The 25833-nt window shown below is 29.6% G+C and overlaps 1 protein-coding gene across 8 annotated transcripts in view; it reads left to right on the forward strand.

Moving 5' to 3' along the window:
• The window catches only part of LOC113551058 (potassium voltage-gated channel subfamily H member 2), a 121557-nt gene that overhangs the window by 48565 nt on the left and 47159 nt on the right, over positions 1-25833 (forward strand). For 6 of the 8 annotated variants that reach the window (XM_026953084.1, XM_026953079.1, XM_026953083.1 and 3 more), the window contains 5 exons: positions 17350-17493; positions 17733-17907; positions 17986-18091; positions 22018-22138; positions 22332-22403. In XM_026953084.1, the coding sequence (XP_026808885.1) occupies positions 17350-17493; positions 17733-17907; positions 17986-18091; positions 22018-22138; positions 22332-22403 (618 nt within the window). The remainder of the gene's footprint in view (positions 1-17349; positions 17494-17732; positions 17908-17985; positions 18092-22017; positions 22139-22331; positions 22404-25833) is intronic. The other 2 variants (XM_026953077.1, XM_026953082.1) reach the window with 2 other exon arrangements.

Raw genomic sequence — 25833 nt, forward strand, 5'->3', positions numbered from 1 at the left:
CTATATATTGTATAGGCACACAAGATAATATACTAATTACGTTATTTATAAATATTATTAAAGTTTTAAATTAACTTTAATTATAAGAAAAATAAGAAAAAAAAATCTAAAATGTAGTTTATACTTTATGAATTATATATGTTTTATACGTATATGAACTTTAAACTATTAATTTATTACTTATTTTATTTATATGAATATTTTATTTTAGTCTAAATAAGTACATAGCTATTTTTCTCTACCGTTTCAACATTTACATAAAACTCAAAAGGCTGAAATCCAAATTTCGACGCAGACGTTCATATAAATAGCGCAGGTAAAAAAAAAACATTTGTAATAATGTACACACATTAGGAAATAATTCATTAGAATATTGCATAACACATAGCAGCATTAAGTTTTATTTTTATGAATTGTCCATATAAGTTTGGTTTTCCCATAAATGTAGTTCTACTCTAACCGTTATACATGTATATATTGTTATTTGTATTTTCTTTATATAATTATCAATATTGTATAAACAATAAATATTTGTAAACATTTAAAAATAAATCACAGTGGGAGATATTATTATATTCTCCCTTCATTGGATCATCATTGTACTTCATACATACACGCGCACACAACCGTGTTGGTCATATTGATTTACAACAATTACCTTACGTTCTTCGTTAGTGTACGGACCGAATTAGGCCACCACGGTTTACTTAATTTTTTTTATTTTTAATCGCGTACACATTTTTTCCTTCTTTTTTTCCCCTCATGAATAATTTACGGGCGAACGGTATGTCACGCGGTGTTGACGGTGGCGTGGTTCCGCCTGCGGTGACGTTAATGCGGTAGTCATATTGTATATTTGTATGTTGTTATCAGTGATATCATAGTATACATATATATATATATATATATATGTATATATTGTTATTATTATACACTTCGGTGGGCGAGAATTTTATCTCACCTTATTGCATTGCATCGCGAGAGCGATAATATTACGACGAGATGTGCCGTTTGCCTACGACACAACACATGAAAACCGTTAATAATAGGAACTGCATTATAGCGCGCGCACACATGGTGAGCTTGTGCACACACACTGCGCTGAGCCAATCTGTAAGTACCTACGCTATTCTTCGACCCACACACCCGCGCCACGACCACCCCTCTCCTTAGTCTGCCACGGAGAATAGAGAAACCCGGCGGCGAGGCTGCTCGCGCGTCTACATGCGATTGTCGTGTGTCGCACATGTTCATGACTTTTAAGCGAGCTTCGCGATGATAATGTGCTCCGTGTGCCCGCAGAGCGCCGCAATACGTTTTCGATTGCGTTTTGAGTATTGCGTTGACCAAGATCCTAATCCGGTAGTGTACCTATACTATAGACGACCGCGAGTGTCCGTTGTGCGTATAATCTAAGTTAGACACTTACAAGAATGTGTAAAGTACTTACGGTTCGCCGTATTGCAGTGAAGACGTATAGAAATGTTAATTGCGGGTTGTATATATATATATATATATATAAGACGCCAAAAGTGCAAGTGAAAATCAAAATGCTCTTAAAAAACGGAATTTTCTCTTCTGCGATCTATATTATTTATTCTCTTAAACGTTCGAATTTTAAATTATTTCTAATTGGATATTTTTTTTTTTATTTTGATTGAATTTTTTCCAAATACAATTATTGCGGATAAAATATTTTGTAGTTATATTCGCGACGAAATCATAGCTTTTAAGTTGTTCAAATTACTTGAAAATAAAATATAATCACTCATATTATAACTTATATTAATACGAATAGTCTGGTAAAGACTGTAGTCCAAAAAATATACACCGATCATTTATGAAAATAATGCATATATCAATGTGATGCTTCTATTCGTACGCGGTTTATATGAAGTTTACGTGCCCTCCATTCTGCGTTCGATTGATTGTCATTTGACGCACCGTGGCAATAACGTTTGGATGATAAATAACAATGATTGTTTGAAGGATATTTATTTTCACTTTGTATTAGTTTTATCAATCAAAAAACGTTGTATTCAAAGAAATTAAAATTTTGTCGAATTATATACTATAAGAAGTTGTCGTTTTTTCTATTGAAACTAGTTTAGAAATCTAAAATAAACAACTTTTGAATGAGAAAAATAAATATCATATGTTTGTGTTACATTTGATATTGATTTTAAACATGCCATTACGAAAACATAATATTATTATCTGTTTTCTTAATGGCTACGGACCACGTGTCAAATCAGTGTTAAATTTAACTGCCGACTCGTAGAGGTACCTACTTATCGACTCGTCTTTGCGGGTTATGTGTGATGTGATTACTGATTCGTAATGTTTCCGACACTAAAAGTTTATTAGAATTATAATTCACTTTGCCACAGAGTACCTACCTACATCCACGGTAATAGCAAATTGCGACAATTTCGTTATTATAGTAATGGCTCGTGATTCCAGTGAACATTGCGTGTCTACTTTTACTTAAGTACTATAATCATATCAATTACTGATTTGATCATATAGTACAGCAGGAAGAGTCACCGATGCAGTAGATTTATGGTCGCGTCTAGTTACTTATTGGCATGCGACGATATAAATACGACTAAATCAAAATGTTACGAATTATAATATTATAATAATTACATTAAAGAGATCGCTATTACTAGGGCTCGTATTTCAATTCAGTCAATTTCTATATTTTAATACGACATAAAAAAACCCCACCTTAGATTTTAATATAAAATATATTTTTTAATTTTTTCCCGTGACGTAATACTATCGGGTTAATTTTATTATTATTCAGCAACGGCCAACAATATTTTTTAATTAAATATTTATCACATAATATTTCCAGTGAATTGTAAAAAATCAAATTATGTCAAACGCGATTTTATGGAGTTTATAGGTCATGAATGCATTTTAGTGCATTAAAATCCTAGCCTTATGATATGCAGTTGTTATAGTATGTTACACAGTTGCCGGTATTTACACAAATACACAAAACGCACATACTACGTACGGTATTCGTAAAACCATAACAAATTCAATGATGATGTTATGCACTGTGTCGTTAATGCGTACGATCAGCTACATAATAGTCGTACTTAAACGCGGCTATTCGAATCACAATAATATCATCATCATCGTCTCCCGTTTGGCGTTGCCGCGCATAAAATGCGCGTGCGGAACACTGGCCGTTGCGTGTTTTATTATACATGGAATAATTATGCGTTCGGGAGCTGACAAATTATGTCGTTAGAATATATACAGCACATCGCCGGAGGAGTGCGGTATTATTATTTCTTGATGTACACTTCGAGGAATTGAATATAATATGCAGCAGTACACGCGATGTACGCGATTCGACGGCGGAACGCGCCGCGAAAGCTACCCGCGAATACAAAATGTTGTTCCATAACGTTAATGGCTGTAAATTATGTAAATGTATAATAATATAATATTGTCAGGGGGCGTTGTTTATTGTATATTCTACGCTCGTTCGGCTTTCGGATCGGGAGACGCGGCGTCGGCGGTGGTCCGATACGCGACATCGTGAACGATCGCGGCGGCGTTTGGGGGGCGAAAAATTATGCAAACGAAAACCGTTTGGCGGCGGGCGGCTGCGGTCACAGTCAAAACGGAAAGAGCGGCGACGGGGAATAATAATAATAAAAAACGATAAAAACACCATTCCCAAGGGCAAACGACGAGTGTGTGAACGATTGGTGCGCGTACTGCTCGTTGGGGGAGGGGTGGGGGGGTTTCCGTCGGGTTTTTTGCGGTCAAGGTTAGCCGAATAATAATCCGCGGCTGTGTACGCGCGCCGGGTGGGTGGCCCGCGGGCTTTGATGTGGTTCGCCGGCACCGTCGATCCGCGGCCGGTAATCCGAGTTGACGGAGAGAGATTTCCTCGGGAACGTCAACACAAAAATAGCACGTCGAAAAAACCAATCGCCCCAGTTGGCCGGTTGCCCGCCGCCGGTTCGGCCTGCAGTTGTACCACCGCGGCGACGGTGGCGGATATACGGCGGCACCCGAGAACACGAAACCCGACGCGCCGAATAAAATATAATATATGAAATGAATAAACGGCGGAAAAACAATAATAAATAACTCGATTGCACACGCAACATACGCGGGCACTGTGCAACTGCAGCAGTGTATAATAATGATTGCGACGATGGTGTGATGATGATGATGATAATAATAATGTAACGGCCGCGGATGAGGAGAGTACGGTGGTGGTGGTGGTGGTGCGAGGAGGAAACGAATCGTCATTATATTATTATGTTGTTAAGTCGTCGTTCTTAAATTAGACCGCCGGCGATTTAAAGTGGAGGGCCCGCGACCTTATCGATCAACTACATTTGAGCTGGCACGTCTATATTCGGACTCGTCAATCAGCTACTGAGTTAAATGTTCATATTATTAACGTACATATATTTTTTAAACTCTCTACTCGGGTTATATATTCTGTTTATTGTTCGTTATTTTTACTAAAACCGAATAGGTGTATAATAATATAATATTATTTTACACTTGGACAAAAAAAAAAAAAAAAAAATGACATTTGATGTATAAATCTTAAAGATATTAAATTAGAACGCGGACGAAATGATACTGTTATTTTTAGTAGACTGGCTCTCCTTCTCTCTTTGTATATTAGGTATAACGAAAACGAAAATAAAAATACATTTCTTTTGATTGCTTTATAGTATGATATCGGAGTTTATTTTATCAGCCGCGTGCTATCTGTGCGTAAATATTCTATAGCTAATATAATTAAATTAAACGTAAACAATGCAGGGGCGCCAATTCAGTTTTAAAATAGGGCTGCCAAATTATTAAGCCGGCCAGATTTGACCACCGTATCAGAACATAGTAAAAATATTGAAATTTATTAAGCTTAAAAGATAGGGCGCGCGAAATTCTTTTTACATTTTAGCCTATTTGTAGAAGTCTCACAACAGTCACAACTAGCCTACACGCTTACTTTGAATCTCGATTATACTGTCATTATCTATAAATATAATTCATACATTTAACTTATGCACCTCAATTTACAATGTAGAATTTTGACTATTATCATTCAAATCGAATTGTTGATTATACAAATAAAGCTGTAGGCAATATATTATAAAAAAAAATTCAATGTAAGCTATTAGCATGAAGTTATTTGTATCGTTAAATTATTTGAAGTTTGAAATTAAGAGTTTTTAAATAATTAGCAAAACGAATAACGTAAGATTGATTTTTACAAATCTATAATAATTTATATTTATATCACAATCTTAATAAGTTAATAAGGCAGACAAATATATTTTTTAATTTTTATCCATTGATAATAATCTTACAACTGTCAAGAAATGTTAACTACAATAAAGATTAAAACAATATATTATTATTTATAAAATATTTTTCGAAAATTATTATAATAGTTTATTTATTACATTTTAGCTGTACCGGCGCAGTATAAAATTAAGGCGGGCCAATATGTTATAGAAAAAATTAGGGCCACCGATGTATACTCTGCGATACCCCAAATGGCGCCCCTGAAACAATGCCGCGAAATATATTATCGTGTCGGTCTAAATATCTCTCTGGTCTTTAATATATATAAATATATATTAGCAGTATAAATTGTTTAGTCATCGACCATCGTTATTGATGTCATCGGTTAATATAGTCACTCTCAATACGCAAAAAAATCTCCAGTCCCAACTGAATTATCTACGTTTTTCTATATCGTTTTGTGTGATCATTATAGTTAGTGCGAACAAACTATATATATGGTCCCTTTGATGTCGCATCAACCAAATTCTACTGTAATTGATTTTTTAAATTATACTGTCATATATTTTTGACTAAAACATTTTGAAATAGTTTTAACGAATAGTATTACAACTAAAAATGAATACAAAACAAATTCAGAATATTATATTATAATACAATTAATTAAAAATATGTAATAGTACTATAAAATTAACTGTATTATTTTGTTATTCTACGTATCTTTCTAATTTTTCAATATAATCGATTTTTTTAAATTATAACGTTATATTTTATGACTCAAATAATTATTATAAGTTATAACTTATAACAAATGGTATTTTAAATTAGAAATGTGTGCGCATATTTCAATATAATTGCTACAAATATTTAAATTATTATTTGAAATACTAAAATTGATTTGAAATTACATTAAACTTCTGACATGGTTTTACTTTTTATTGTCCTGGTGTTAGCATCTGAATTTCGCGTCTATATTTTCGGTATTTCTCTATGACATTTAAAAAAAATAAATGCTTTTCAATAATATGATTTTGACTACACGGCGATTTAGATAGGCAAATCAGGTACATCAGGTACGGCATTGTCAAGGTATCATTTTTTTTTAATTGGATACTACTACAACTATAATATGTTAAATGAATTATTTAAAGAAACAAAAAAAAACTTCATGCTTAAAATGAAAACATCTTGAGATTCACACTTGGTTTATTGTGTGTTTTAAAAAAAAAAATGGTCTTTCACCTTGAAAGAATGGCGGTTTTCTCGAAAAATTCTTCGCGGATGAGAACGATATATTGACGGAAATACTACCGAAACGATCACCAAAATGGACCGTGTAAGATTAAACTATTAGAGTTTTCACGCGTAAACGAAAACTCCAGTAGAACGGGTGCGGAAATTCACTGTCTACTAATACAATTGACGTCTGGACTAGAAATCTACACAGACAGTGACGGTTACAGAGTCTACGATGCGTCGACGCTACGAGAATGCTACAAACGTGTATCACTTAAAATAATATTATGTGTTATTAAGAACAATGGATTTACGTCAATATTCAAAGTCTGAAAAAAACTTAAGCTTATTTTCATTTTATAATGTATTTCAAATTATGAAGGACATAACTCATAATCATTCAAAGTTCTAACATGGAAAATATAACAGTGTGTGCATAAAAACATATCGATTCTTTGTTAAATCAATTGTGATGAAATTTTATTCATTGACCATAAGTTTAGTTTAGATGATTTAAGCGACTTTTTGACGTAAAAAATATCTTAAGAATTATCTCAATAGAACATTTAAGTTCTAATTCGGCTTCTTGTTTTCTCGATAAAAAACAAAACAGGACACAATATTATATGGAGGATTACGATTATACGGGGTGTAAAATTTACGCGAATCGGATTTCCGGTCCCCAAGTCACAATTACCAAATTATAGGACCCACATATCCACCCCTATACATCACGTATAAATTCAAGGTTCGTTGTATCGACGAACGTCTCGAGTTTTTATGTAGGTAGGTAATAAAAAACCCACAAAATGTCTGACGGTGGCGCCGACTAACTGAATCGATACAAGAGTATTATGTACACGGACGTTAGGAATCGGTAAACTTAAGGGTGGATTGTTTTTTGTTGAGTTTTATGCGTGACTATATGTGGCAAAAGGGTGTGCAGGGAAATGCATTTAAAACATATCAATGCTAAAGTGGATACTAAATCGCAGGGATCTGAGAAATAATTGAGCAAAAAATAAATTATATTCGTTTATTATTATCAGTTTTTAAATGGTGATTGAATTAATCTTTTTCACTATTATCACATATAAAATAATATTCTATATTAATTGTAATAGTTGTGTATACAAAACAAATAAATAATGACGTTTTAACATTTTGTTTAAAAATTAATAATAAGTATTTACATCCTTACACACTTATATCTATAATATACAAATTTTAAATGTTAAATAAAATATTTCTTGTAGGATGGTGGTCATATTCACTATAATAAAGTAGTTATAAATACGTAAAGTGTACTATAGTGTGTATCTTTATTTGAGACGTGTTCACAAAACCAACATGCTATTATATATCATATCATAATATGCACACATAATATGTATATACATAAATATAAGGGGAATCATAGTAGATTTTCTAACCATTTATCGCAACGAAAGACTTAAAGTTTTGAAGATAAATAGATGTTTGACAATAAATGTGTTGAACACACAAAAAGTTTGATTGCAAAAGGGGGAAAGAAATCCACCCACCCACAATGTGTTCCAACACCGAAAAGATTATTTCTCGTGTTGTACAAGGAAAAGTCGTATTAGTGGGAAACAGCCAACAGGATTTAACAGGTTATACTTGTTTTCAACTTAACGTTTATTCTACAGGTATTTTGCTGATGGAATTTATTTATTCTATGTACAATGTTTTAAAATACCATTTAACATCCATACCATAATATTTTATAACCAACAAATTCATAAAATCAATACTTAACACGATGCGTCAAACCATCAACACTATTATTATTATTATTATTATTATTATTATTGTATTATTATTTTAAATATATAGCAACTAAATTGTTATATTACATAGCTGCGTTCGACTTAGTTGTTTTCGTCATTAAAATTATTAAAATTATAAAATTACAAAATTCGTTTTATATTTTGTTGTTGTTTTCAGTTTTATTTGGAAGCTAAAAAGCGATGGTCGTAAAACAAAAATATACCCCAAATCCATATACAAAATAAAAGTTTTGGGTTTTACATCTGGATAATTTCTTTTATATTTTATTTATCGCTCGTTTTATGATACATCTGTGAACTTTTATAATATTTAGCTAATAACATAACACTGTTTAATGTGCAGTTGTAACAAACACGAATGATGAGTAAGTTTTGTGCGACACGCATCGAGTCAATAGATAGTATTTTATATTATTATAAGGAATCTATATGGTGTATTAAACTACAACGTTTAGATTCCATATATTTATAAGGCAATAAAAAAATATTCGAGTTATAGACGTTTCAATATTACTATAAGCGAGAATTCAATACAATAGTTTTAGATTTCTTATAGAGGTACATTCAGATTTTCTTTTTCACTTTTATTGCAAATAATTTTCCACTTTCATTTTCGGCTATTACATTTTATATCCAAAACTATTACTATCAGTTGCTGAACTATTTTTCCATCTTTATCTTTATTTGTTTTTCTTGTTTAGTCGTTGCTATAGCGTCTCTAATTTTAAATACAAAAATATAGATATAGTTGCGCAGTAAGCAGCGTTTAATTATTTTTCATTGCAAAATTGGCCTCTTTCTCAAAAATTATGTTTTTGTTAAAAATCTAATAAATTATTTAACTATATACCACAATATTTCCAAATTAGTGACTTAATTATAACATTAAAAATTATTAATCTATTTTTTGAGTGCATAATATATAACTGCAAAGTGAATGATTATTTTTATATATTAATTACTTTTAACAAATTATTAAATCTTGTTATTGGTTCTGTAATACTGTGAATTACTTTGGATTTACTATAGATTAAGTATACTAAAAATACTTAATATTTATGATTTCACTAAAAATGTATTTCATATTTTAATTAAATATTTAAGGTATTGCACTAATGCACTATGCAAACATAAAATATATTTTAATTTAGTTATATGTGGTCACGATAATATTAATAGTTAATAGTTAATATTATTTTTTTGATTAAAAAATTATTTTTGGTGTAATATTTTTTGTTAAACGTACATTTTTTTTTTAAATTTCCACCACCAACTCGAAGCTATAATTTTTTAATTAGAAAACAAAAATTTAATCATTTGACATGAAAAAAAGTAAATTTATGTTTTATGAATATTATTGAATTTATTGTATATGATTTAAAACTATCGAGTACAATTTAAATTTTAAACCGTTACGAACTGTTTTTTCTTTTTTAGAATTAAATTATCATCAGTGGTAACAGTACTATTAGATAAACAACGATATTTTGATACATGTATTATAATATGGTATTGTCATTTTTTTCTTCTTAACAAAACCATCAGCAACGATCGTATAATATATTATTTAAAAGTTTTGGCTTAATGTATTACGAGAGAAAATAAACTTCTTTACATTGACTATAACCTAAAATATTATTGTTTCTATTTGTATTTTATTATTGATCAAACAAAATAAAAAACGAAAATAACTTCTGAATTTAGATTATAGACTCTATTTTACACACGTGTTTAATGAAATTTATGAAGATTAATTAAAAACAAGCAAAAAGGATTAATAAAACATACTATGTAATAATTATTGTGTTATGGATAACAATATTAATACAATTATAAATACCTAAACAACGCTAAGCGATAATCGAAATAATTATATAATTACGTAGAATTAGTATAGGCGCTTGTATATTATTATATTATACTATTCAATAAGTGATCAAACATAATCACTTGTATGCTTGCATCGAACGTGCTTTTGAACTAAATAGCTAATCTACATTAGTAAAGTTTACTAATTTTAATTTTAAGTACACCTATTTACTAATTGTTGCTCTATTGTTTTTCAAGTGGAAACTTTATCATTGTAATTGTAATTATATTCATACCTATTATCATAAAGTGTCAAACACAAGTATTAAACTATTTTAATTGTGCAAAAAAAAAAAAAACAATAAATAATATTATATGTTGCACCACTGTAGAGAAACAGCTATAAATTGTTTAGAGCTGCGTAGTATTGGATTGTATACCATTAAACTTTTGACAAAATTTATTTTTTTTTTGTGGATTATAGCAAAATATTTGTTAATAGATCATTGATCTCGAATGATTTATAGCTGGACATAATATTTACTAGATAAAATTTAGTGGATACTAGTTTACTATAATCTGTAAAAATCAGTTCAATTACTATAATGTTATAATGTTATATATTACTTTATTTATTGATTTAAATTCTTAATATTCTAATGTAGAATTCTCACGCACACATTAGATTTTTAGGTTAAGTAAAAAAAATCCACTTACTACATTTCATTTATTTTTATTTAAACTCATATATTACATAATCTAATAAAAGCCGTGCTGTTGACGCCAATAAATCCTTATCTTTTGTCTCAACTTTTATATTAAACAAGGGTTTTATTCGTATTACACGATATTAAAAAATTATTAAAAGACAGAAAGATGCAAATCGATAACAATAACAATGTTAATAATACACATGTATTTTACATTTTTTAAAACGATTAAAAAAATATATATATATATATAAATATACATCGGTTTCAAAATATGTAATTGCGCATGTACATATGTATGGTTGTAATACACATTGATCTACCAATCTAATAATGCTACATAATAATAATATGTATTCCACTAGATATTGGATCTACTCTAAACGGAACACTCAAAAACAATAAACTTGTGTGCGCACACATATATAATATAAGTGCATATGTTCATCACAAATTGGAATCGCTATGGTACTCCAGCAATACACATAATATTATTGTTGAAGAACCCTGCAGCAGCAGTTTCTGTTACGCAGTAGGCCAGACAATTTTTTTTCGTTATTTTTTCAACAACACGTGTTGTTCACTTCAACTTCTCGTTTTATGGATTTTCCGATTCCGTTCTGAATTCCCTATGTTTCAAAAACACTTTGAAATTATTGTTCATAGGTATACTGTATATTGCGTATTTTAGAAAAACTTTTCAATACCATATATGATACGATATACGACGTATTGAGCTTAGTATAATAATATTATGTTAGGAATATAGGCATTGATATTAAATATATACCAAAAAATACAGGCATTAATAATATAGTGTAGTACAAATACTTTTATAATATAATATGGGCGCCTATCAAATTCATAAGTAAAAAAAAGTAGACGAGCTGTACAAGCTCTGCTGTACATTAGATCTATTATACATGTCGAGTGGGTCACTATTATGATTTATAATTGTATACGAAAAACGATTTCGAATGGAGACAGACTTATTTATATATAATAAAATTAGTGATATGTTTTTTAATAATATAACTATCAAAATTTAAAGTTTTTTATTTTACTTTTAGTATTAATGGTAGATTGATGTATGTTTTTTATATGTGTTTTTTGAGTTATACCGAAAAAACCAAATCAAATTTGTTGATAGTTGGATTTGCTTAAATTTTCCCGTTTTTCTTTTAATTTTTTCAGGTTACACATTTATTTTTAATTTTTACCTCTCCAAAGTACCAACTAGATCTAATTTGCTACCAGAAACTATTCTAATTATTAAAAAAGTCAAAGAATTTTTTTGCCCAAAACGTGATGGCAGATAAAAAAAAAAAAAGAAGAAAATTCAGAACATTGTAAAATCAATACAGTCATCGATCTGCTTAAAATTTAAAATCAATTGAAACTCTAAAGCCACTTTAGAAAATGTTTAAAATTGTTATAATTTTACATCATTCTGCTTTAATGTAGGTACAATTGTATTCTTATAGAGATGTTAAATAATGTTGTTGATACATGAAATCAAGAGTTATAAGCGATTTAACTGCAGTAATGTATAATATACAATAACCGTATTAATAAAGTATAATATTATTTTACGTTGTAATGATATTATAATATACGGAAGTAAGCGATTATATTATTGCGGTTGTAAGTACTCTGAAAAAACTATATCCATAAAAACTGCGATACTATTATTATTTGCGTCACGTATGTATTATTGTAAAGTAAAACGTTATGGCAAATTTTCATGCATGAAAAAAATAATATTTTACATTTTTATTAAATAAAATTGAATATTATCTTATTTTATTTTTCGCTGTGCCCTAGTGGTCCAATAAAAATCTCTATTTCTGGGCTGACATTACAGTAACAGTTGTATAATAATGGAGTATAATGCGTGCCTGTTTGTGCATAGGTATACTGCGAGTATTGCAGCAGTTAAAAAAAAAAAAAAGGAAGAAGAAGAAAATACTGCAAAGCATGCGAACAATGACTGGGACGACGACAAACGTCGAGCGTTTCTCTTAGGGGTTATATATGCGTTACGCCCGTTACACGGTGGGCGGCAGCGGCGAGAGACAAAAGTTTTCGCGTCCGGACGGAACGAATCGCGTCGGAAATTAAACGGGAAAGGACGCGAAAAATGAAATAATCTCCCTTTCTCGCCACGAATCGCGTTGTACGCCACTGTATTGACGTACGTATTATCTGCTAGCCGCAGCATGCGTATACGATTCAGTACTACACACACACGCACACGCACAAACTTATACGTACAAACATACATACGATACGTGTACAGGGTGTTATACAATGCATGTTGATAACCCCTTCTCTCTAATCGTTCTACAAATATGAATATCTGGAAATTCTGTTTTTTGAAATTTTGAACTACCTGTTGACCGCTTTATAAATTATAAGGTCTCTAAGATCATAGTATTTTCAAATGATTAGAATTTTATTTCTAAAAGTGTCCTGTAACGTTATACATACTTTTTTTTTTTTTTGAATAAATGATAAAAACTACCACTTTTGCTTAAAACTGTTAAGGAGACGAAATTTATTACACATATTATTGTATATAAAACAAAATAATTAGGACCAGAAGTTTTTGAGGTATTAAATTCTATGTACTTTTCATGATATTGGAAGGTTTAAATATGTGAATTATAATGATTTAAAAATAATTATAGTGATGATTAATATTAATTAATTTATTAGTTATTACAATTTTACAATTTGTTAAAATATTACCCGAGTAAAATAAGATCTGGATTAAAAATCACATATGATATGTCTTATTTGATAAAGGCCATTAATAAATGTGTTACTTAAAAACACTACTTAGTTATTAGAATTTTGATTTAGATATATCAAAATTTTTGGAAAAATCATCTGCATGGAAATTTAATGTGAAAAAGGGTTTCTTGTTTTTGTTTAGGACACTCTTTAAAGATTAAAAACGTAGGTTAGGTTAACGAGGCCTTTTGGCACCTAGGTATAATATATCAACATCAAGAATATAAGACTCGTGGATAAAAGTAGTAAGAACATGGTTAGTGGATCACCCTGTATAAGCGTAATATATATATATATTTATGTGTGTGTGTGTTCATTGCGTTTCCACCTAACTCCGGGCGGCCACCATTTTGTGTGTCGCTCCCCTCTTCCCACAACCCCCTCAAACGTTCTCGACTACTCCAACAAGGGTCTTTACACACCTGCCACGTACGTATATATAACACTTTACACACTCACACACACACACACACACACACATATATATATACGTATAGTTCGAGCATAAAATACGAGCGTAATGCATTGTGTTTGCGAGTTTGTACATAATATTTTGTGCGTGTGGCTGAAACCGATTATAAAATACGGCAAATAGGGCGCGCGTAACGCGTGTAAGGTATGCGTAATACGTATATTCTATATAGGTTATAGGTAGTCATATATAATATATGTGTGTGTGTGTGTGTGTGTGAATACGGGTTACGCGGCAGTCGCTTGTTTCGGGGCTGAAAAAAGCTAATATTTAACAGACCACCGCACGACCACGATCATAATTATACGATATTAAATTTTGACCACTCATCCGTTGTATAATTCGTGTTATAATAACGTATAGGTCATATACAAGGTGATCCGTTTAGGCGTCTCAACACTTATTATTCAACCTCGAAGAGTTTTAACTTTTTTGAAATACGTTTACTATATTTATTTATACCATTATAAACATAATTTTTTTAAAAAAGGTTAGTATTTTAAATTTCTTATCGTTAGTTGAATAAGTATTTTACTTTTTCGAACTAAAACATATTATATTCTTAATTTAATACTACGAAGCGGAATATTATTTGGATTATCTCGCGATACATAAAAATCAAATTTTGAACAAGTAGTAAGTTATTATAGTTATAGTTATTCGAAGATTTGATGAGCTGATTAGATTGGCATAAAGGTAACTCATAAAATGTTGATCGACCGTCCGTTCATCAAAACTTTAAATGACACTTATAAGTTATAACTAATTAACTAATCGTTCAAAATTCAATTTAATGTATCGAAGTTTACTATTGAGATTCCGAAAAACTCTATGTTTTGGAATATGAAATTAAAAATATGTATTATCATACAATTAAGTTAAAAATAAAAAATAAATTGTAAGAATTATAATTTTTTTTCTTTCGAAAACGTGTTATAAAATTGCTCTTTAATCAATATTTTTAAAAACGTCAATATTTTTGGAATAATTGGTTTAGACATATTTTCATGTGAACGGATTACCTTGTATAATAAATGTGAACTATTAACATCTGACCCGCAACAGCCGTTTATAATATTAAGTATTGCACATGACCACGCGATTAAATGGCATTTTGTGTATAATCGTTCAATTACGGTCGTCTTTAATACATATTATTTGCATGATCGTTGTATCATATTTGAAGAGTAATAATTACCCATCCAATAAAAATATTATACAGGTATTATCATATTATTCATATTATCGTATGTACGTCAACATTTTCGTGTGGGAAAAACCTGCAATGGTGGTTATGTAGTAGGGGACGAACTTCCCCTTAGCTTGTGTAAAAATATAAACACATTAAACACTCAAATAGTTATATTATATTATAGTTTTAAAAACATTAAATATTTACCATTTAAATGAAAAATGAATTCATATAATATATTTTAGGTATAAATTATTAAATGTATAACGCACATTAACGGAAAAATATTTGAGATGTATAATATAAATGTAAAATATTTTGGCCATCCCCCCCTTCTAGGTATGATTAAGTACGGCTTGTCAAGAATCGTTTACGATAAAAACGTTCATTGCGTATATCGACGCAAATAATAATAATATTTGTGGCTTGGTGTGGTAGTGATCATACACTTAACTGCGGAAACGCTCGGAGTGTACGTATCGGCCGGTGTTGCTAGCTCTCCCGGATGGGTGACCACCCGGGATTTTAGCGACAAATCCTTGCCACACATACAAAAAATGTGTTTAAACTACCCTTCCTCCCCTCTATAAATGAATAAAAACCATCCAATGGCCTTTGTTGCCGCGGATTAATAAATAACAAAAAAAAATAATAATAATAATAATATGATGTACATTGTACAGTCGGTGGTCAAGTGGCCTAAAATAAATGGAGGTAGTGGTTGGGAGAGGGATGAGATTATATATGTAAATTAAAATAAAAAATAAAATGCAGGAGTTATGTTCATGCTCCACTATGTGCAGTAATTTAATTGGACGATCGCGAGATCAAGACAAACGGTATTAAGGTTTATTATAAATCCGTTAAACTAACTCCGTTTGACGTGTAAAACATAATATTTATAATAATATAATATATTGTTCGTGTGCTATTATAAAACATTAAAGTGACATCGAGTTGAATACAAAGCGACTACCGCTAGATAGTTATGTTATCTTATGAAAATAACCACCTTTCCATTCCTACTCAGCCGGAAATTTGTTTTAAGCCAGTTAAAAAAAGAAAAAATAAAGAAAAGAAGAAAAGTTTATAAATCTACACCACTTTAATTTGTACCTACTTCAAAAATCATAAAAATAACATAGATATTTGCGTTGTTTCTTTTTCGATGTTCTACACGAAATTTAAAACTTAAGTACAAGTGACGAACAACTTGTTTTATATACACTTCATCTAAAGATCGTCAAAATTAAAAAAAGAATTTTCTATAGTCATATAGTATTATAATATTTAACGTGGCGTCCATTTTTGATATCCCGATTATAATGAATATTGAACCAATATAATATCCATTATATTGATATCATTTTTAAAATCGATATTTTATTTCATTATACAGTATCAGAGTAAGAAATCTTTGTTTTATTTAATTAAAAAAAATGTGTAAAAAACATTTATTTTTTTCACGCACAAATTTTAATTTTGTTAGATTGTTTTGAATATTTTATTTGTTCAATTTATATAAAAACATTTAAACGGAAATTAAAAATTACATACAATTCGAAAACTATTGAATTTCCCAATTATTATTAGAGACGATATATTTCAATGATAATAACGGAATGGCATACATTCTTAACTACGTGTAATGAATTTACGAGAGCCAATATCGTTCTGTTTAACATTGGAAACGTCTGAATTTATCGTCGAAATAGAAGCGAAGACTGTCGTGGTATTTTTGCCAAAATTCGATAAAACGATATTAGTAGTTATTAACATTAAAAACGGTTTTATTTTTATTGTTCTCTTTGGGTGAGGTTGATGTACTATGGAAAGGTCGTATTGAAATTTATGATCGTGACCTTTAAAGTTGTGCCAAGAGTTTATAAGCCAAAAACACCGTATAGACATAATATAATGTTGTTAAAATTGCTATGCATTTATCCTGTGTATGATATCGAAATATAATGTGTGGCTTTGTAATTTGAATATTTAAAAAAATATCTCTTCTTATTTTGGTTTCAGGTTCGAAATTCTTGTGCAGCGAGGTCATCGCCCCTGTAAAGAGCGAAGTGGATGACATATGTTTGTACATCATCAACTTTGAAGACCTTACGTCTCCCCCATCGCCAGTCGAACAACCGGATCCGGCATCTAGACTGAGTAAATGTAATAATTATAGACGCTTTGTAATACGATATGACGTATGCACGTTTGTGTGTGTATATATGTGGTTTTGCGTATTCAAATAATATATTGCTGATGGCCGTTTTCTATGAGTGTTTGGTTTTTGCATAATTATGTTCACGATATACTAAAATAATATCAATTATTTTTATATGATTTCGATTACTCCGTCCGTGGCAGATTGCGAAAAATCTAATTATGATTTTGTTTTGTAATTTCAGTTGACAGGGCCAGACAGTCGTTTCGACAATCGTTGCGGATGAGCTCGTTTCGTGGTCGCAATGCGAGGCAGTCGGGTCGTCTAACACCACTTCCTCACGACGACGAATACGACGAGGAAAGCAGCAGCACGCATCTAAAGACCCCATCCACCCCAAAAGCACCGGACTCGTTGAGGCAAGTCAACTGTTATTATTATTATTATTATTATATTTCTTGGTGCGATTCTGAGATCTAAAATTGTTTTCCTTGCAGTTTGAAGACAGCGGCGGCCGAGAGCGTCATCACATCAACGACGACGGCCCGCGTCGAAGACGAGACTACCAGCCCTCGGCCTCTATTTGTCCGACCCGAACCCCAAGTGCGTTTTGATCCACGTTTACATTCATAATAATAGTATATTATTGGTCCTATATTCATAAATATTGAATACTACCTACGGTGTTTAACGATACATAGGATAATGTTATTTCTAGAACGATTAAGCGTTTGGAATTTTAATTTAATTTTTCTTACGCAATATACTTCTACTATGATCTATGAAATATTATGTTTATTTGCATATTTTTTTTTTGTATTCGATGTGCCTTCCATTGTCTTACATTATTATGTTTTTATTTATTCGTACAACGAGTTTTAAACTAATCAACACTTGTTACCTTACAGTACGTATTATGTACAAAGTATACTACAATTATATAAGTTCACAAAAAAAAAAAAAAAATTAGTGACCGTTTTCTTTGATTTTAATAATAAATACTCGGAATCTAAAAGCACCATAATATATAATATTGCACAGATGTTTATATAGGTGATTATAATTTGACATAGTTGATGAAATGATTTTATAATTAGAATCAGAGTTAAATTTCTTTAAATATCAAATTAAATTGTATAATATAATTAAAAATAAAAGATATATGATTATAAATTGGAATATTTTAGAGGAAAAATATTTTTGTTTTAAAAAAAAATGTTTTTCACAATCTGTAGCAAAATTTTAAGTTAAAATGTAAAATAATCTAAATGAAATGCTTAAATAGTAAAGTATATAGTATGGGGTTGTGATTTTAAATAATATATATATATGTATATAAAAAAAATAGTAGGTATAGTATAATATTATGTTGTATACTTATTTAATTACTGCATTTATAATGTGTATACACATATAATAACGACTCGCTTTATGTGTATTAATACAAAAGATTAAAGTAGATAGGTTTTATATAAAATATGTTCTATTGACGAAAAAGTATAATGTAATCCATTATAAGGTTTAAATATTTTTTACTTGTAATTAAAAAAACAAAAAAAAAATTGAATTAATGTTTAAACATAAAATAAATTATGCTGTTTTTTATGCAATTTTTAAGAGAATAAACTTCATTGTCAGCGTATATATACTAATGACTTTTCAGTGTAAAAAAACTCTCGTATATAAAGTAAAACGTTTATAGACTATACGCACACACGCGTATACAAAACAAGATTAGTGTATCTATGCATGTGAGATACAAAAAAAACAAAAATAAAAACGAGAATGCTTATCCGAAATTATAAATATTTTTATGTTCAAAAACGTGCTTATTTCGCCGATTTCTGTTTTAATATTTATATGAGTCCATTTTGAGAATGGAGTAAAAATTGTGTAACCTTCTTGCCGAAGTTTGTATGATAAAATCCACATTGTTAGGGTATTTGGAATAATGCCGTCTGGTTGTATATATGCATTATGGTTTAATTTTAATGCTACACTAGTGAACTAGCTGTAAATGGGTCGAACGAGTTTCTTTTTCGTCTACTATTATATTATATGCGTTGTATTTTTCTCTTATGTAATAATTCCCTATTGTTTGATCGAACACTAAGTCGTAAAACAATTCCGTCATAAAGATCGTGAGGCTTTGTGAAGAGAGACGCAAAACCCCTATAAATCCCTTATACACGTTTCTATAAAATCCACGTAGGTGATATAAATATATATATATATGCACTTTTACTCGATGACAAAAAAAAAATAATAACAGGTCGTGAAAATGGTATATAATATGACACATAACTCATAATCAGTTCTGCAGCCATGTGATTACATTTACTCGTATATTCAAAAAAACTAATGCGAAAGATTCAAAATACTGCCAAGTCTTGACTATTAGGTGTCAAATATCAAAATAAAACGCGAATAATTCAAACAAATGAAAATGTATAAAATATATATTATTTTTATGTGAAAAACGTGTTCATGTTCATACATACTTTTAGTCGTATTATCATAAAAAAGATATTTTGTACTTGAAATATAAGTTTAATGTCAGCAGATTACATATCATAATTTACTTCACCTTATCGGAGAATCTACAGCCTTAAATACAGTGATGCAATAGGTATAAAATATTATGCAATAAATAGCGTAAACTATAAGTATGTACGAATATATAAGACATTTTTTCATAAAGTAATAGTATCAATATTATGCAAATTATATTGAAAAGTATAGCTTTAAGTTACCTATAGAAGATAAAGTTTTTGAAATGTCCAGGTTGAAATTTAAAGATTGAAACTAACCTCAGGTATAGATTTAAATTATTATTTGAGATAGGGGGTGAGAAAGTCAATACAATACGAATATACATCACGCATAATGTGTGAATATAATATTCATGTTAAAAATATACTGATTGGGTATTTAAAGAGTGTGTTGTACAAAATTTCCTAGAATACTTGATTCAGACAATACCAAAATGAGATCTCTTATTTTGGATAAGATTATGATAATTATTATGGCGACATAGTGTTTCAAAGAAATTGTTGTAAAAATAATAAAATTGAATATGCCTTACTAGAAAACAAAATAGCTATGAAATAGCAAAATTAATTAAATTTGTACAATCATTTCGGGATAGAAAAGCGGGTTAGAGAAAACGAGTTTTTGAATTTGACTGCAGTACATAAAAGTATAGTCGCCGAATGTAATCGATTTTTATTTTCGGCGTCTGAAACCGTAAAGGTGAAATAAAAAAAAAGCTATTCGAATAAAATAAATCCGATTTATAACATTTATTTTAAGGACCGACTACGATTGGCATAGAGAATGACTGTTATTCAGAATAGTATGTACCATGTGCACACATTCTATTTTACATTCGAATTGTCCGTTTAATCCACGAGGAGAACAAGGACAAAACGAGGCATATTATAACATTTTTAATTCATTTTCAAAAAGTATTTTAGTTAATTCTAATACTATTTTTATAATATGCATGTACAATTTAAAAGTGATTTGTCGAAAAATAATTTTAAATAAAAACCTCATATATGTTATAGTTATTTTATCTATTATAAACAAATCGTCAAAAACCATGAAGGAATATTCAATACGTGTATTTTTTTGTTTGATTGAAAAATTGAGTACCTAAATTTAAAGCGAACAGTGCACCACAAAATGTTACATGTAATTAAATGTGCTTACATTAAATCAGATATTATACATGCGTTTGTACAATAATATTGTATTATGGTCGCTTAAATACAAAACAAACAACTTTATCAATACGCAGCAGCGTGTTAGTATACAACATAATATAATTATACGTACTTTAATTTTGAATAAATTTTTCAGTGAATAAATGCTTATAACGTGCGTAATGTACGAGTGATGAGGATAAAATTCGTTGTACCGTAACTTCTACGTATATTATAATAATTATATGATATGATACATTATAATATATATTGCGTAAACAAAATATGTTGCGTACAACTTAATCTAACAATTTCAAGGAAACTTTCAAGCGCTTAAATATATCATGTTGCACACATCGATAATATAATGAAGCACCTTACGCACAGATATTGTCCCGCGGTCCGCGATGGACTTACAGGGCCAAACGGCATCGCGCGCACGCGGGGGCGAAGACCGGAATAATATTTGTGCGATAAGTTAAGGCCATTATCTCACCCAGCCCCGACCCACATAAAAAATAAAAAGTCTTCATACCGTGGGATGTCCTGCGGTATGTGTGCATTATAAAACGACATGTGCGCCACGTATATTTTGCAAAAATAAGTACTGAAATTTGGCTTGCAAAGGAGGAGCCGAACGTCGGTTGTTTTAAATAAACATTTATAAAATATCACGATATACCTATATATTATGTTCATAGTAATAATATTATGTACGCACTGCAATTTATATAACATTTCAAAATATACGATGTGTGTGTGTGTGATTGTGTGTGTGTGCGTGTGTTTATGGATATGCGTGTGTATGTGCATTCATTTTAGATCAGTCAACCCCACAGGACACCCGAACCTAACCCTTCGCCGCCGCGGACGCCCAATAAATCTCCAGACCGAAATCCGTCGTTCGGCAGCCCACCCGCACGATCCAACACCGATTCTGTATGTAAGTACGTCATATAATAATGTACATCACCAGTTCATATACGAAAACTGTAATATTTGTGTTTCGATGCGTTGATTTTTTGATTTTTTTGTTGATTTTTTTGACTTTCTTGTTTCTATGTATTTTCTATATTGTGTGTCTATTGCGTTTAACTACCGTTTGTGTTCATCCTTCGCATGGTTTGCTGCTATAGTGGCGTCGCGCGTTGAAAAGGACCAATTCCAAAGACAGAAACGACCACACACTATCGATATCATTACCGAAGGTATAAAAAAATGATAATAATAAGAAAAAAGCGAATAAGACGCCACAATTAGTTCGTTAAAAAAAAAAAAATATTAACAACGACTTTAATTATATAATATTATAATATAGCGAGTAGTTAAACTAGAAGTGTAGTAAACATGTTTCATTTTAGCATACAATAGTATACTATTGCTGTTATTTTATTATAGTTGAACTTGTTCTAAAAAAATACCGGCATAATATTATTTTAATGATTTTCTATAAACGCATTTTTCAATGATTTAATAGCATTTTGACTGTTTTTCACGCCTATAATAAATACGTAGAAAAAAAAGTTATTTGCTTTATTAGAGTGGAACCTCAGTAGATTATAATAATACATATATTACTATAGCTTTCACATTAATAATATTTAGTAGAAAAAAGTTGAATATCAAAAATATTTTGTTTGATACATTTTAACAGTTGTAAATAATAAGCTTAAATTTTACTGTATGCAACTTTATTAGTTATAAACTTTATGATGAAAATATTTAAATTTTTCAAATAACTCCAGTTATTATGTTTTAATTTTAATTTATTATCATTTTTCTGATAGTGTTAGTTCATAATGTTTTATTTTTTAAATATGAATATTTAAAAATATACACAATAATATTCACATTTTTTTTCATTAAATATCTATTTGGTACGGAAATTCCATTTCGACAATGACTAAACTATACTTAATAATTATAATTGAGATGTAGAGTCTTAAATATTATAGCTAATAACATATCATATAAATTATATAATAATAATATGTGCTCATAATCTATACATTGTTTCAAAATGCCGACTTTTTTAGTTTGAATTTACATTTGTCTGGTTAAAAATTAATTTACTCTGGATATTTAAATAGTGAACCATACTCGATAATAATTTAATTTTGAGTAGTTTTATTTTACAGACGAAGTCGCTCAAATTGATCACTTGGGGATTAAAGTAAAGTGAACTTATATCATATTAAAATATGATTAATAATATTTAAAAGAACGATCTTATAAAATATACCTATTCTATAAGATCGCATATAAGTGGATTTTATCTTTTACGTTTTTATATATCTTATAATATGTACCTATTATAAAGAAAAATGCAACTTGTGACAGACATAAAAAATAATGTTATAGGTGATAAATAAAAAAAAAAATGTAAATTTCCATTACTATTATTATTTTATTTTATTACGGTTTTAATTTTTAAAAGTTTTCAACTTTATGACAATAATTTGTGCGGCATGTTATTTTAAAACAGTTTTTCTTCCTAAATTTAATTATGTTTTATAAAAATATTACAGTACACCAGGAAAATGATAAATCGTTTAATATATTAGTTATATTACTGCCGAAAACTTTAATGTTTGAACGATTAAAATAAATATTATTAACTGTGTGTTGAATGCGAGCATTTTTATTTTAACAAAATATTCGAATGGTTCTAGACCATTTAGATTACATTATTCTGTTGACAACAATAGGTATTATGTTAATCTATACTGCATAAATATTAAGTAGCAACTAATGTAGTGGATACTTAATGGTTAATTTAATACTATATTGTAATAATTTTAAACCATGTGAAATATTTATAAAATAAAATATAAATATTAAATAAAAATGAGCTACTTAAAAGTATGTCCATTGTGTACAAGAAATAAATGACATATTGACATGTACTAAGAGTATTGTACTAAGAGTGTAGTTTAAGTACTTGCATTGTAATTATAGATAGTTTGTAAATATTAAAAAGTAATATGAAATAATAGAATAAATAAGAATAAAATTAAAAATAATAATACATTAATCTATTTATTAGCTATAGGATTCAAGTATTATTTAATTTATCATTTTTTGATTTATTAGTTACTAGCATACTATAAATTATTGGTTAATTATGCATAATGACGTTATGATTAGAATGTATTCATTCAACGTTAGTTGGTATTATTTATATTTATAAATAATGATTATAGTCATGTTTACTGCAGATCATTTTATTGTACGTAAAATACCATTCTTAAAATGTATTTAGTGAGTCCAATAGGATGGAAAATAAGGAAGTGATGAGAGGATATAAAAGTACTATTAGTTTTCTTTTTCTTGTCCACACTCAAAATAACAAATATGCATTTAACAGAATTAGTTTTGTGTTTTTATTTAGCTTTAATATTACAGTGAAATGACCTATTATCAAACGTAAAGTTGAAAATATTATATAGTAAAGTACATTATACGATTTTATTGATATTTTAATTTTAAATCAATGTATGACTATATTTTTAAATTGTAATATTTTACACAGTTAAAAGCTTATAACACACTTTAAAATTTAAGCATCAATAAAACCGTATCAGATACCCAAGATAACATGTTTGTCATAGAATTTCACAATAGATCAATTTGCTACTATATTACGACCCATCTTGCGCACAGTTTATGAAATCCAAGGGTTTCGTGGAGCAGAGACCTTGACAGTTGCGGAAACATTGCAGAAAGTGCATCCAGAGTCAATCTGCGATCGTCACGAACCGCATTCTCGACTTTTTTCACAATGTCGTCAGTCAAAATCGACGGTCTCCCACTCCTCAGATCGTCATGTACATTCGTACGGCCGTTTTTAAACTCCCTACACCACTTGTATACACTGGTACGATTCATATGGCCTTCACCATAAACGGTTCGTATCTCATTAAAAATCTCACGTGGAGATTTTTCCTTCGCAACAAGGTAACGCATAACGGTGCGGATTTCGCACTTGGCGGCAGACTCGATCGACATGTTTCACAAGAAAAATTCGAGAGACCACAGTTTTTAACGTACTGAACTCGTTCTGGTCTTGTTTTAAAGGTTAGGAGTAAAGCTATACGGCAGTGTAGCCAACATAGTAGAAAAATATTCCCTATGGCCGTGAGAGCCTCAGTACACTTACTTTCTGGACACGCCTCGCATAATATATTATTTAAGTTAACAACTCAGATTTTATTCTGATAAACGTAAATTGTACATACTTCGTGTGGGTAAGAAAAGAGAAAACTAAATACAGACGATATCCTCGTAAGGTTTAAACATAGGTATTTTAATATTGTTTTATATTTTTAGTTGTTACCTAACTACCATAAATTTATTATATGATACTATACTATACAAATACAATAGAACTGCACCTATAATATATTTATTGAGAATGAAATATTGCCTATAGATATAACTCTAAAACAATTAGAATTTACACCTATAAGAGTAATTCTATTTTATTAAAACTTCATTAATTTATTCACAATGTATTAAATGGATAATACTATTATCATTACGTTTATAGTACAGTTCTATTTTTAATAAATATTTAAGTTTTAAGCACATTATCATGTTGGGAACTAATATCGACTTATAGTACGTTCATTAAATATA

Source organism: Rhopalosiphum maidis, chromosome 2 (genome assembly GCF_003676215.2).
Source record: "Rhopalosiphum maidis isolate BTI-1 chromosome 2, ASM367621v3, whole genome shotgun sequence".
Classification (NCBI taxonomy): domain Eukaryota; kingdom Metazoa; phylum Arthropoda; class Insecta; order Hemiptera; family Aphididae; genus Rhopalosiphum; species Rhopalosiphum maidis.